The 15,920-nt window shown below is 35.3% G+C and overlaps 1 protein-coding gene and 1 pseudogene across 1 annotated transcript; both read right to left on the minus strand.

The window, feature by feature from the left end:
* Nucleotides 1-5,655: 5,655 nt before the first annotated feature.
* On the minus strand, nucleotides 5,656-6,607 carry LOC112498113 (peroxidase 5-like; annotated as a pseudogene).
* Nucleotides 6,608-9,323: 2,716 nt separating this feature from the next.
* On the minus strand, nucleotides 9,324-15,126 carry LOC102628429 (uncharacterized). The gene is made up of 6 exons (XM_006478024.4): nucleotides 14,983-15,126; nucleotides 14,272-14,816; nucleotides 11,777-13,377; nucleotides 10,545-10,778; nucleotides 10,212-10,389; nucleotides 9,324-10,142 (listed from the first exon to the last, which is right to left on the minus strand). The coding sequence occupies exons 2-6, from the start codon at nucleotides 14,780-14,782 to the stop codon at nucleotides 9,472-9,474; spliced, it is 3,195 nt and encodes a 1,064-aa protein (XP_006478087.2). The 5' UTR covers nucleotides 14,783-14,816; nucleotides 14,983-15,126; the 3' UTR covers nucleotides 9,324-9,471.
* Nucleotides 15,127-15,920: the final 794 nt, after the last annotated feature.

A 15,920-nucleotide genomic window follows, 5' to 3' on the forward strand; every position in this document is an offset into this window, starting at 1 on the left:
GACCGCCAACGTGGCACTCGGAGTATGTCACAGAGATCAACGTTGCATACTGTCTTCTAACAGAGGATGGAGAGCCTTCAACTTTTCATGAAGCTTTAAACAGCTCAGATGTTGCTTTGTGGATGACAGCAATGCAAGAAGAAATTGAAGCTCTACACAAGAACAAGACATGGGAACTTGTACCACTACCACGTGGAAGAAAAGCCATTGGAAACAAATGGGTCTACAAGATCAAACGTGATGGCAATGACCAAGTGGAGCGGTATCGTGCGAGACTGGTAGTGAAAGGATATGCTCAGAAAGAAGGTATTGACTTCAACGAGATATTTTCTCCGGTGGTTCGACTCACAACAGTCAGAGTAGTCTTGGCAATGTGTGCTACATTTGACTTACATCTAGAGCAGTTAGATGTGAAAACTGCATTTCTTCATGGAGAACTTGAAGAAGAAATATATATGCTCCAACCAGAAGGTTTTACAGAAACAGGAAAGGAGAACTTGGTTTGCAGGTTGAACAAATCTCTATACGGTCTCAAACAGGCGCCGAGGTGTTGGTATAAGAGATTTGATTCCTTCATTATGAGCCTTGGATACAACAGACTCAGTTCAGACCATTGTGCATATTACAAGAGGTTTGAAGATAATGATTTCATCATTTTGCTGTTGTATGTGGATGACATGTTGGTAGCAGGTCCCAACAAAGATCGAATCCAAGAATTGAAGGCACAGTTGGCTAGGGAGTTTGAAATGAAGGACTTGGGACCAGCAAAACAAGATTCTAGGGATGCAAATTCACCGAGACAGAAATAACAGGAAGATTTGGCTTTCTCAGAAAAATTACTTGAAGAAAATCTTGCGGCGCTTCAACATGCAAGATTGTAAGTCAATTTCTACCCCACTTCCTGTTAATTTCAAATTATCCTCAAGTATGTGTCCTAGCAATGAAGCGGAGAGGAAGGAGATGTCTCGAGTACCGTATGCATCAACAGTGGGAAGTTTGATGTTCGCTATGATATGCACAAGACCGGACATTGCACAAGCAGTGGGAGCAGTCAGTCGATACATGGCGAATCCTGGTGGAGAGCATTGGATAGCTATGAAGAGGATTCTGAGATACATCAGAGGAACCTCAAATGTTGCATTATGTTATGAAGGATCAGAGTTTACTGTCAGAGGCTATGTGGATTCAGATTTTGCAGGAGACCTTGATAAAAGGAAATCCACTACTGGTTATGTGTTTACACTTGCGGGAGCAGCTGTAAGCTGGGTTTCGAAACTGCAGACCGTTGTGGCTTTATCTACAACAGAAGCAGAATACATGGCAGCTACACAAGCTTGCAAGGAAGCTATCTGGATACAAAGATTATTGGAGGAGCTCGGGCACAAACAACAGAAAATTCCTGTGTTTTGTGACAGTCAGAGTGCCTTGCACATTGCAAGGAATCCAGCTTTTCATTCCAGGACAAAGCACATAGGAGTTCAGTATCACTTCGTTCGAGAAGTAGTGGAAGATGGAAGTGTGGATTTACAGAAAATCCATACGAAGGAGAACCTAGCAGATGTTTTGACCAAGCCGATAAATACTGATAAGTTTGTCTGGAGTAGATCCTCCTGTGGCCTAGCAGAAACGTAGGCAACATGATTATGGCGAAGCAGATAGGATGGTGTGGAGATTGATTGTTTTTCAATCTAATCTCCAAGTGGGAGAATGTCAAAATTATTGGCTGCAGCATCTAGAAGGTTTGAAGAAGCTGCAGCATCTAGAAGGTTTGAAGAAGAAAAAATGGGCTGGGCGAAATGCTTGAAAAGGAAATGGAAAAAGAAGCAGTTTAAAGAAGAAAATGAAGAACACGGTTTTCACAAGGAAAAATTATTATTAATTTAATAGCCATTTTTTGGCTATAAAAGGGAGAGCTTCCCATTTCATTGAGCATCCAATTCCATTATTCAGAGAGTAATTTAGAGAGAGTCGAGAGTTGTGAGAAATAATTCTTGCAGAGCAGAGAGTCTAGTGAGTGAGAGATTGGGTGTATTGGGGTTTTGGGTTGTGAGCCAAAATATTACAATACTTGTAATCCTTATTTCACTAGTAAAATATTTCCTTCTGTTTTCGCCCGTGGACGTAGGCTAAAAGCCGAACCACGTAATTTCTGGTGTCCATTCTTTTGTGCTTGTTCTTTATTTTCTTACAATTTTACTTTAGCTGCGTGTCTGCTTCACCCACCAATTTCCTAACACATTCAGATCTGAAGCAACTTATCAGTCTTCTTCCACACAATATACTCTGGATTTTCAGTTGGCCTTCTAGTTATGACCTCAGATTTGCTTGATTCTCCAATCAATTCTGATAGAAATTGAGTAGGACAAGGCTTATCATCATTAATGAAACCTTCAAGATCATTCCTGATGATTGATGCAAGAACTTGTGTCTTGAACACAAGATAGTTCATTCGATCCAGCTTGATAGGTTGCATAAAGCTAAAGGATAAACAGGATGAAGTTGTAATATTGAACTTACCATGTTGTATGGCTCTGATACCATGTTAAAGCTTGTAATGATGTGTCTTCAAATAGAAAAAAACAAAGAAAACATTGAACGCAAGAAGGAAAATTTTGTATTTTGTAACGTGCTGAAAATGATTATAATGTATGGTATTTATATTACACTGATAAAATTAACTCAGCTAATACAAATCTAACATCTAACCAATAATAGAGTGACAACTGTGCAATTTAAAACAAACGCCATGCTGCCTTACACTCAAAGACGTTAATGATAACTAACTATTTGTGCTTGCCGAGCTTCAGCTACAATCTGTTGAGCTGCTGCGGAGCTGCCACTGTGTTACATTCCTGAATGTTCTAGGAATACGCCTAACAAGCTGAGTTTGTGACTTGGGCTTCGTCAGGTCTGTAGATCTGTATTTTTATTTGTAATTCAAGAATAAGATTAACGTGTGTATCCAATCATTAGTGTGGCATGAAATTGTCATCCATCTCCCTCTATGATAGTCTTTTTTCATCGTCTACTCCTAGTTTTCTCTTAATGAATTAATAAGAAGGATGCTATGATTATGGTAGGGACATAACGTGAAATACAAGTATGCAACCCAAGAGGGGGGATGAATTGGGATTCTAAAAAATTATTCAATTTATTAAAGAAAATCTTAATGCAATTATAAATCAAATTCAAAGCAATGACAATTAAGATGATCACAATATAAAAAGATAAGGGAAGAGGGATTCAAACACCGAGATTTTTACGTGGTTCGGCCAACCTCGCCTACGTCCACGCCTCCAAGCTTTCCAGGCTTGAGGATTCCACTAAGCAAGCCTCCAAGGCTTCAAATGCTTACACTTGACTTCCAAGGTGTCAATGGACCTTTACAACAAGAGATTATCCCCAATCTCTTAACCCAAGTGTATCCCAACACTTACAATCACTCAACGTAAAAGATTACAAACTATTTTGCCTCTCACAATATATAAGATTACACAATGATGCTTAATATGTGAATAGATGAAGCAAGAATGTGTTCTAAACTCTATGAAGATTGTATTCTCGAATATTAGCTCAAATGGTTGTGTTGTGATCAAGCTTCTTTGAATTTGAATGAGCTTACTTATACTTGGAGCTGAAAATCTAGTCGTTACAAACTGTCGGACAGAAAACGGTTCGCCGTTAACCATTAACGGTTAACCGTTTAGGCTGGTCAAAGTTACCGTTGGACCAATTTTCAAATAAACGGTTTGCCGTTTAGGATTAACCTTTCGCCGTTAACTTCCAGAGACCTGCAAGATAAACATTGGTTATCCGTTTACACTAAACGGTTAAGGACTTGCGTGAAGTGGCTTCTCTAGATATTATCGGTTGACCGTTTACAATAAACGGTTCGCCGTTTGTCTCTAGTAACCTGCAAAACAATTTAACCTTATCAGTTTTGGTTAATCAGTGATTCTGGACGTTATCGGTTAACCGTTTTAAAATAAACGGTTCACCGTTAGGTTCCAGTAGCCTTCCCATCTTTGGTGTTTTCCGTTATTCATAAACGGCTAGAGCTTAGGCAATATGTTGCTCTCTGGTGCTAATCGGTTAACCGTTTAAAAGAAAACGGTTTACCGTTAATTTCCAGTAACCTTCCCATCTTTTGTGTTTTCCGTTTTTCATAAACGGTTAGAGGTTTAGGAAATGTGTTGCTCTCTGCCTTTAATCGGTTAACCGTTTTAAATAAACGGTTCACCGTTTATAACCAGAATTGCAATTTTAAACGAGTTTTTGTAGAGAATCTCTTTCTAATTTGAAAATCCATCTTTGATGAAGAAATAAGGCAATGATTAAAAGGGCTCTCGTTTATTAAGAAATAGCTCCAATATTTTTGTCAAAAACCATATAAAATTTGTTATCATCAAAATCAATATTATTAACATATTCATGTTAACATAACGGAGGCCGTTTCGAGCTAGTTGTGGGTGAAGATAAGGTTTTATGACAAGCTTAATCAAGAAAGAACTTTTCTTTATCAAAATTGAATAATTGTGGTGAATGGCTGTTGTTTGAAAGTAATTGCAGCAAATCTATTGGGGTTTTCGAATGGCATGAAAGTTGTTATAGTAACAGCGAATAATGGCCTCTGCTTATAGGTGTTGGTAGGTAAACCGTAGTGGTATTATGTGAAGTAATCCCTATAACGTTGATCAAATTAAATCCCAGTGTCATAGGGTGAATAATTGTGGTTTCTCTTATATATTGTTCGAAAATGATCACTTTTTTTTTCGGTATATTAAATCATTTGGTATTCGAAAGATCATATTGGGTCTTAACTAATTCAGATTCAAGTCGGGAAGGACCACTAAGACGGTAAAACTCTCTCAATAAGTATTTAACATAGCTGCATTCTAAAAAATTATCACTTTCTAGCAGTGCATTTTAGAACTATAAAATTACATCCATAGCTTTGGTTGAGTAGTTTTTAGTAATTTTAGTTAGTTGGTTATCTTAGTTCAAATATTGAGAAAGTTGGGGAATAAAAAAATGATTTGATTTAGACTTTGACCACCTATTTAATTTTTGAAAAAAAAAAGAATTATGAAATAAAATTGAATTTAATGTTTGGTAGAATATTTGAAGAAAGTAGTGTGAAAGAAATTTTTTTTTTTTTTTTGGAAAATAGAGAGAAAAAGATATTGAAACAACAAGTTGGCATGTCTTTTAATTAAACTCACGCATTTATTAGAAAAAAATTAGAAAAAAGAAAAATTCTTGCATGCCTTATGGTTACAATTTTGTTATATACCAACCGATTCTCATCAAAATACAAAATGCCAATTAGAAGACTAATTTTTATATGATTAGATCCATGGACGTTTTGTGAGCAACATATATAGATGAGACGATTTAAGATTACTAATTGATCTAGCTATTATAATACTGTAACCGAACCTTGATTTTTCCAGTATATATATAAATTTGATAACATTTTAGTGGGCTAGAAAGCCATTTCAGCGATCCATTTAGATTTAAATACCCACTCCATCATCATCCTAATCAGGCTGTAAGCATCTGAGATGAGACGATTTATCATCACAAATTGATCTTGCTATTAATAAATATTGTAATCCAATCTTTATTTTTCGCTATAGATATGCGTGTGTTAGGCTATGCGTTCTTGCTGTTGATAACCCTACAATTGGCTCGAATTTCTCCAGCTTGACCAGTTACAACACCTATTGGGCCCATCCTGACCATAGCAGCAGCAAATTTGTTTCCCCATATTGTTTTTAATTCGATACGATGTTGCTGCGTCAGTAAGCAGAGTTTGGTCTGAAGTAAAGAGCCCTCGGTTGCATAGAATATCAACATGGTGACTGACATGGTTGTCTTGATGCTTGGACTAGCTGGGTTCATTGGTACCACCAAGTTTGAGTTATTGTTACCTTTTGGACACTTCCTCTTCAAGTCAACTGCACACATGGGTTTCCATTGAAATTGTATAAGCTGTCAGTGAAGGAACTGCACTGAGAGCGCCCTATGGTGTGTGCTCGTGCATGCAATACGTGTATCGTTTTTAAAATGCTCAATTTACTTCGAAAATAATTAATTAGCATTTAATTAATAAGAATAAAAAATTAACAATTACCGGGATAGTACAACCATATCTTCTTGTGTTAAGCCCTTAGCTGCAAAGCTTTGAGTGAGTTGTTTCGCATTAAATGCTGGCGAAGGTAAATTCGTTGTTGCCTCGGAGGCCTTTGAAGCTCTCCCATCTCTTCTTCCTGCGGGAACATCATAACCAAGTCCTCCACTCTGCACTCACATTATCAATAGAGAACAAAATAATTAATTTAATTAACCAAAACGAGGGAAGACAAGATAATTTTAATTTGTATGTATATATACTTGCCCTAACAAAGCAATCACGAAAATGCATTCTCCAGAGGCCGGCAGCTACTCCTTTATCTTTCATGAACGCTTTTCTAACATCATCTTTAACAGTAAACTCGGCTGGGCCACATGAATATCTATAAAAGCCAATTTGAAGCTAAGACACTACACTAGTTGCGCAAAGCAAAACCATTACTAATATAATGAATACTTGTATTGGACCCATTTCTCTAATGTTTGTTAAGCTTAATGCTTGTAATTAACATAAATATATAGAGATAATTGGGAAAATGCTTAGTCCTTCACATTTAAGCCCTTTTATCTATAAAAATTAACTGAAACACCTTCAATATTTTGCAAAAGAGTTTCTAACGTTATATAAAATATTTATGTACCTGTCAGTCTAAAAATTACAGAATAGCCCGTAATTTATTATAGGCTCTCTCTTATTTTTTAAATAAACTCCTATCAATTTTAACTCATGTGTAATACATTTTGATGGGAATCTTCTCCTAGCGTCTAACCTCTTAATCGTAAGTGTATATTTTCTCATTCATATTATATATGCTAAAAATTTGGTTTGGCTCAGTTTTATATAAGATCTTGGATCTGCCTCTAGCTATTAAACTAATTTTTCAATAATAAAATAAAGAATTATGTCTTATATAATTTAAAATTAAAAAAATGAATGCAATTAGTAAAAAATAGATGATACATAGTTAAGTAGATTTTAATGAAGATAAATAGCTTCTGGATATACATTTTTTAATACATAGAGTAACTCAATAATTTGCTCAAATTCTAAGGACTAGAATAATATTTGGCCTAGATATTTGTAAGTGATTGATAGAAATCAAAATGTTATGATGTGATAGTCATGTTCAGTGCATCACAAAAAGCAATTCTCTTAGTTAACTGTTTGACACATTCACGTATGAGAACGAAACATATAGTATGTAGTATTTGTTAATTGATTTATGTAACAAAAAAAAAATTAATATAAGTTGTAAGGTGCATGGGCATTGATTTTTGAACAAAAAACCTACTTATCAAATAACTACGATAGTAAATTACGGATCTATTATTAGTATTTAAGTTAAGTCTAACAGACATGAAAAATTTAATTGGAAGCTTGTATATAACCAGTATTATCATTGTGATCAAGACAATTTACGGTGTTTACTTCCACATATTTGCATTTATTTAGTTAGATGAAAATAAAATTGAAAAAATAATTGTAATAATATGAAATAAATCAATCTCAAGTGATTTATTAATAATCTTTGGTTGGGTTGGTTGACGCCCCCTCTTCTTAATTCTAAGGTAAAATGTTCTATTTTTATAAACTTATATGTAATTTACATAGTATATAATAATATTAAAAAAAATTCTTTAATTGATTTGAAAAAGAGAAATCCAATGATATTTTCCAGTTAGAGATAATTTCTATATGTTCGTAATTGGTAATTGGTTAGCAATTTACATGGTGTGATTAATTCGTATATGTTCCCTTTTGGTCCATCTAGGGAAAAGCTTGGATACAAAATGCGCTGCAGGGTAGATACTATATTGTGTACTATATAAACTTGAAACGGTTGAAATATAACGTCGAAATATATAGAGCCATTTAATTATGATTGGGGAAAGTAATATATACATATGATACAAGTTTATGTCATTGTAATTAAAATCACCTCTTATTTGCTTTAAGGGCGTTTAACTAAGTGGTTTTCATGCAATTTTATTTAACCGGTCACCTAATTTTGAATCATTTGAATTTTGCCTACTCTCCTACTTCTTAAAAAGGTAATAAAAAAATCACTTTTTATTTGACGGGTGTGAGATTAGTACAAACTGTAACTCAAAATTACTTTTACTAGGTGGGTCAATTGGTTGGTGAAATTTCTTGTGTTGATAAAAATATCACTTTTATTAAGTGGGTACCAACTAGTTGAGTTGGTAAAATCTCTTATAAAATAAGAGGTCTGTAATTTAAATTCTATTCACATAGTTGGGAAGGGGATTAGATTGTCGCTAAAATTAAAAATGTGACCACTTTGAATAGAAGCTACGTCAAATTGTAATTGAAGAAATATAATTATAATAAAAGATGCAAACCATTGTATCGCTGCACATTTCAATTTATTTGTAGCAACCCATTTTTATACAACAGAAAATACAAGGTAGTGTTGCGCGCTTTAGGTCAACGCACATTTGACATAACTCCGACTTGCAGAGTTAAAATAATGAAGTTATTGTCTTATTGATGTCATGTTGCTGCATTTTCTTCTAAGTTACTTCAGCGGTATGTCTCTATATCAGTACTCCAAATATGCCTAAATCAAACCCAATGCCCACCCCTAATAATGTACAATAAATTTTCTACTAATAATATGGAGACATATCATTGATATAACCTTACATATACAAAAGTAAAAACAACGTCATTATCTTTGTTTCTTTTTAGAAAACTAAAAGAAAAGAGGCAAAACAATGTCCTTTTACTTTTTGCTAATTTAATGCTATGTCAGCAGTATGTCTCCATGTTCATGCTCTAGACATTTATTTTGGAATCACGTATTATTTTCAAAAGAAATTAGCGCAATGACATGATTTACGGCAGGACAATGAATTAATGCAAATAAGCATGTACCATGTAGTGCAAAAGTACTATGATCTATGGAAAATTTTGTCCAATTTTATGTCTTGTTCTCACCTCACTTCTGAGGGAATTTACTATTTAGTGTGACATTGACGATTAAGAGGATATTGGAGGTTAAAATTGAGGAACGTGAGGGCATCATCGATTCTAGGACAACATTTGGGAATGCCTACGGAAATATCCACAAAAAAGTTGGTTGACTAAGTTGAATATCCTGATGATGTACGAGCACCCGCTGTTCCACAGTTGGCACAAAAAATAAAACAAAAAGACAGCCAAATGCACAGATCGACCAGATTACCATAAGTTCAGAAGTTCGGCAGCATCCAAATTCTCAAAGATTAACAACAAATCCACACATAATAGGGCAGCAAACATGAACTACATATAATAACGATCTACTTAAGGTTTCTGATCATATGCAAGGTTTAACAGTTTTGTGCCGGCAGCTCCTCCTTCGACACATGTTCCCAGTCCAAGGATGAGCTATCATAACACGATGCAGGAAGCTGATTCCCTAGCTTGTTCAACCTAGGAGATTGAATCACGGCATCATTTAGATGGAACTCCTTCACTGTTAATTTATCTTGCATATGGTTAGAAGAGTTTCGGTGCAACTCAGGTCCCGTGTTTACATCCGAAGTTCCATTTTCAAACAACTTGAATGCAACTTGAGGAAGTATTTGATCTCCCATATTGGAGCAACTTGAATTCTCAATCCGGTTTTTGAGAATATGAAATCTAGCAATGACCGAAGCCTCAACATCATCAGCTTTGCTGGTAGAGGTTGCATTAGACAAACTACAGGTGGATGTAGGAGGTGTTTGATCATTTCTAGCTTCAAATAAAAAATTGTCAACCTCGTCTGCAGTAGGCCTTTGGTTTGCATGAGATTCAGACTCCTGGCATTTTAGAATCTGAGATCTCGCCACAACATCATCTGGATGACTGCTTATGTTTGCAATAGGAAAATCATGAACAGAAACATCTTGTGTTGAATCATCCTTAACCTGAGGTGGCAATTTGTTAACTGCATGTAGATCAGGAGAAAATGTGGTCTGTGATAATTTCTCCAGCTCAGAGGTATTTTCTGAGAAATCTGAAGCAAACAAATTATTGTAAGGGCAAGAGCAATTGATTGATTCAGTAAAGTTAAGAGAGATTCAACCTTTAGCTTTAAGCAACTTGCAATTCTCCAACTCAATTTTCATTCGATTAAAGCGAGCCTTGTAATTGATGGAACACAATGCAGCTTCTGCCTCAAGCCACAGATTCCTATACAGGAGTACTTGTAGCTTCTCATCTTCCTCTTCAACAAAATTATCACTAAGAACCTTCTTTATGGCCTAAAAACCATAAACCATTAAATCCATGACAAAAACAAAGCATGACTACTCTTTAATCTTTCTTATTTTCTGTTCATTCATCCGCTGAAGAAAAAATTATTAAGCTTGACAAATAATGGTCCAAAAGAAGAACAAGAACAAGTAATAATAAATACCTGGGTCATGTTATCATCTTTCACTCTCTCTGCATCATCCTTGTGTACCTGTGTCATGTCATCATCTTTCACTCTCTCTGCATGACCCCCTTGAGAAGTGAAGTCTGAACATTTCTCACTTTTCTTACCAGCCGCAATATCAGGACTCCTTTGTTCCTGCACATGCTGATAGTTGGGCTGATTCAAAACAGAAAATGCCGCCTTTGTCTCTTTGGGGCTGCTCACAGTCACACCCTGAAAAACAGCTTATTCAGCTTTCATTGTTGAACTACTAGTAACCCCAATAATTTAAGCTTACAGAGAAAAGCCAACAATGGTACCTAAATTCTTTTATGCCGCATCATGAGTAGCCAAATATAATCATCTTGTTGCATGTATTCAAACATAAGTCAATCTAACTGATGCTGTTATTTAATTAATAAAAAGGGAATTTTTCCAAATTTGAAACGAGCTCTCAATCAAAGACACATTTTTGCACATCATTAATTCAAGAAACATGAACTTATTAAAGACTATCCTAATGGTAGTTCAACTTGAAAAACAGAATACAAAAGTACACATATGTACACACACCAAAAAGCATTGAAATATGTATGTCTATGTGTGCATACACAAAAGTAAAGATGACCTAATTCATGCAGTAAGGATCAAGAAATTCTGAGAATAGATACATATACACCACTAAGAGTATGGCATTTAAATCTCTCAAGCGAATAGTATAACTCATACATGTTATCCACTGCCTTTCAGTGGGCATTTTCACTACGTTTCTGTGGCTACAGGATGATTGTTTAATGATACTGGCAGGGGAAAAATGTAGAAGCTTACTCAGGCAAATGTTTCAGGTCTAAGATGTTGAAAAAACCAGATGGCTTGATCTAAAACGCTGAGGTCTAAAACAGTTTCTGATTTCTCAAATGGATAAAATGGTTTGGACCATTTTCACATTTCCGCAAGTCATTTTTATAATGAGGCATCATAATATTAGGGCAAGACAACTTCTAATTGGTTATATTCAAACTTCTGTTATAGTTTGGGCAAATGCTTTGTGGTTCCTGCTTATACTCGTGCTGCGGTGTTTCTGCAAGCCGAGCAAGCCCTCATGTCTCACCATAAAAATTACCCGTAAGAAACAAAAATAATCCACTGAATTTGCAACTGATACTACTTATCAGAAGTCTAAACTAGTTTTGATAATAAAAAAACAAAACTTAACTGAAAAAACAGCATACCTCATGAAGCTCAGGAAACTCTCTGATGAACTCAGAACTTTTCTGGGTTAACAATGATTCTTGTATTGGAGCCTCAGGTCCCATTCTCTTTGATATACACTTATCAAGATTATTGACCACTAGCTTAAGGGCCTCAAAGTCATGTTCCTTCAGTCCACACATGTCATTTGAACAATGAAACAGAAGTAATTCTGATAGGTTATGCATTGTGCTAATCAATGTCCGGACACACATCTGTGGTGCTAATTGTTCACCATGCAATTTGTTAAGCCTAGCAGGCACAGCTTCTACAGAAGAAGGTGAACTCAAGACATGCTCTGTAGCATGGAGCGGCACATGAGATGAACAACCTTCAGAGGTACCGTTGATACTTAACCCAACGTCTGCAACACCAGAACCCAATTCACACTTTCTCTCAAAAGTCAGTTTATTTTCTACACTGTCATATTGCACTTGGTGAAAAGGCCTAAACTTGAACTCATCTGCCGAATTGTTGGCATGGACATAGTCTTGTCTTGGTTTGTCTATGCAATCAGAAAACTGAACCCCAAGGCCATAACTCGATTTCATTTGATAGAATCCAGTTTTCAAATCACGATCATATCCGTGTTCCTCAAATAACAAATTAGCACGGGAAGATCTCTTTGGAGAAGATTCTGGATCATTTTCCAGATAGCCATGTTCCTGGTAAAATGAATAATCACTTGGTTTCTGAGGGGAGACTTTTCCAGAGTTATCAGTAGGTCCAATGGAGTTGGAACCACTGCATGCTTCTATTTTATTTATATGCTGCAGAGTAACTGGCCCAGAACTTTCGACTGGAGAATGATAATCAGGTGCTCCTTTCCAGCACGGCGAATCCACAGCAGGGTTATAGTGATCTAAACTCTCAGAAGAACCCTCAGAACAGTTAATGGCTCTATTATTTGCAAGCATCAAACTGACGCTACCAGGACCAATATCAGGAATTTGAAGTCCAGGCTTTTCCTTCAACGGATCCTTAATCACACTTACATTGCTTGAAAGTTTTTCTTTCTTTTCAAAGGGTAACTTTGGAAAGATATGACTACCTCTCTCCAGATGGAAGCTGACTTGGCCAGCATCAAAGTGAACTTTGCCCTCAGAGCTGTGGAGGGGATAAAATTCCTTCATGTTAGAGAGATTATCATTGCTGGCAATTACACCACTGCTGTTTTCCAGATTGTTAAATGAAACTGTACTTGGAGGTGACAGACTGGTAAAAACAGCTTGTGATTTAACGACGTGCACCGGAGAAGACTTCTTGACTGAGGATATATCATTTGGACTAATACCATGTTGTTTCGCACCTTTCTCACATGAAGCACCATATGGTGTCTGATGGCTCCAAGATCGACCTTGTTCATAGGATGTCAGAGAATAGGTTTCGGGAAACAAGGAAGTGGATCCATGAACTGATTTTCTTGAATACTCAACAGGCATGAACTCTGAAATTTGTCCTGTGAAGGATTTATAATCTAACTGTTCTCTGTTAATGGATCCCTGGTGCTGTTCACTGCCAAGCATATCAAGGTTATTGTTCTTTTGTTCAAATGTGTTGAGGCCCTTGGATGAATGAGCTCCTGCCAATATTTCCACAAATTAAAAAATAAAAACCTCAGAATAGTGAAACCCTCCATTTCGTTACTAGTTTCCTCCAATTTTAACAATTCAAGAACTAACATTAATTCCAGAAAATGTCAAACACATAAAGTATGCAGCACTGCAACGAAATTGAAGAATGGAAAAAGAGGAAATATTAACCCATAATTTTCCAAGTAATGAAGAATGAAAAAGTAATTAATAATCCAGCCTAATATAATCAACATATATATATATATATATATTATATTATATATATATATATTAATTTTCCAATGAGGGGTCCCTCATTGGGAGGGGACTTGTATAGAATACGTACGCATAAAAAGGGACATAGAGCTACTGCATATAAATGAGTATGACATAAGATGTACTGTATCTACCATGGTGTCCGGCCTTAAAAATCTTGTAGGGTTTTACAGAAATAAATTGGTATACTCTAGCCACCATAATTCATCAAAAATTCATTAAGGGGGAAAAGACGGTGAATGCAAATTAGCTCATTTAACAGCAGCATAAAATCTCCTTGACTACAGAAACCTCAGCACATGCGATTGAAGTAGCATAAGGTTTCTATCTTTACTGTAACCCTCTGATCAGAGATGAGAGGTGACCACGAATTTGGAACCGCACAAAATCTAGCCGCAAAACTGCTACTCAAACAAATAAACTCAACCAGTCACTAATTCAGGAGTTTTGACCCAAACCATATCCATCAAATCATAATAATTGTGCCAAGAGAGGACCAAATAAAAGTTATACTCGAAGACATAATACAAAAAACAATAAGAAAAACTATCATAAATAACACACACAAGAACAGCTACGACATCTATGAATGTAATTATATGTTTAAGTAGGATGGAAGAGATGACCTTGATCAGCATAATCCTGGTAAATGGATAAATCAGGCACATTCATCTCCTTGGAGCAGAAACTCTCACCAAGTTCAAGCTTTCTACTGAATTCCCACTCTCTCGAATCCCACAAACTAGACAAGCTTTGTGCATAGTCATCATAGGTATATTTAGTGGGTGAAACATAAGATGGATAATAAGGATTTGCTTCAACAAGATTAGCACTAGGTATGGCATCAGAACTCTGACCATACAAGAAAGAACTTGCCGAAGTAATAGGGATAGGGTTCTCAGGAGGCGGTATATGTGCAGTAGATGGTGGGTTAAAAGAGTAACCATAAGCATTTGAGGAATGTACAGAATCGAAATTTAAAGGGTGAGTATTAAGCCAATTCAAGGGTGGTTCAGTCAAATCAACAAGTGGTTTCGATACAGAACGATCAACCGTAAAAGGTGGAGCCAAAGCAGATAAATTGGATGATGAGGATGAAGATCCTCCTCCATTACCGTAAGGCCCAAAACCCATCATCGTCGTCTCATCAATTCATAATAACTGGTTCGAACTGATCAAAATTCAAAACCCACCAACAAAAATAAAGTTATGTCACGTTTAGAGATAATCTAAAAAAACACGTAGGATTCTTGATAGTAAATAAATGACAAAATACAATGATCATAAAAACCCATATGCATAATCTAATTTAACTAGCTAAATAATTAAAAACGTACCAGAATCTTAACGCAAAGGACCCAACAAGACAGAGAATTGAAACGGAGCAGTGTTTGTCGCGTTGTATTGGATTTGGGGATAGTCCCCTCAACTTGAAAAGAAGAAAACGTTGGAGTAGCTGTAGCAAGTGTTTTAACTCGTCTTATCGCCCTTTTATATTTTTCTTGTTTTGCGCTAATTTTTAAAGGGTGAATTAGTATAAGTGACGCGTGTTTTGACAAAATTTAAAAAGATGATATTTTTAAAAATATTTGACCAAGTGACATTCTCTTAATTTCTGCCATTAATTTTAGTAAAAATAGTAAATTAATTATAAAATAATATTTCTGCTCCTACTTACTTATTTTTAATTTTTTAAATAAAAAATATATAAAAAAATTAAATCTAAGTCCAATTAACAAGGCATTTTTGGGTTAAATCAAATAATTTTTTCTAAAACAAATTTTCTTGTTGAATTACGTTGATTTGTGAACATAAAAAAACAATCTCTTATGAATTATAAAGTATTATATAAATCTAACATTTTTCTTATCTCTTTAACTTTATGAAAAAGAAAATTATTTATTTTCAATTTTACCCTAGACCGATTAAAGTTAATGGTAAAAGTTAACGAAATGTCACTCGTTCAAGTATTTTCAAAACAAGTGTCCTTTTTTTAAAAAAAAATTGTCAAAACATGTGTCATTTAGAGGTAATTAACCCATTTTTAAATAGGGTGGTGGGTGTTCAACCCATCAATTTCTTCTGCACATTCTCCATTAATTAAAAATTTTATTATCTAAATAATTTTTTATAAATTACTTAATTAATCTTATCTTTTCTCTCTTCTCAATTTCACAAATTTTTATCAATTCATTTACATATATACTTTTGCTGCAAAAAATCAGTATTGTTAACTACGAGGAATAAAACCCACCATTTAAAAATGAATATCAAT

The sequence above is a fragment of the Citrus sinensis genome, chromosome 3, assembly GCF_022201045.2.
Source record: "Citrus sinensis cultivar Valencia sweet orange chromosome 3, DVS_A1.0, whole genome shotgun sequence".
Classification (NCBI taxonomy): Eukaryota; Viridiplantae; Streptophyta; class Magnoliopsida; order Sapindales; family Rutaceae; genus Citrus; species Citrus sinensis.

Coding starts and splice junctions, on each gene's coding strand:
- LOC102628429 (XM_006478024.4), bottom strand. CDS start 14,782: ATGATGGGTTTTGGGCCTTACGGTAATGGAGGAGGATCTTCATCCTCA. Junction 13,378..14,271: donor CCAGGATTATGCTGATCAAG/GTCATCTCTTCC, acceptor AAATATTGGCAG/GAGCTCATTCATCCAAGGGC. Junction 10,143..10,211: donor CAAGTTGCTTAAAGCTAAAG/GTTGAATCTCTC, acceptor TGTTTGCTTCAG/ATTTCTCAGAAAATACCTCT.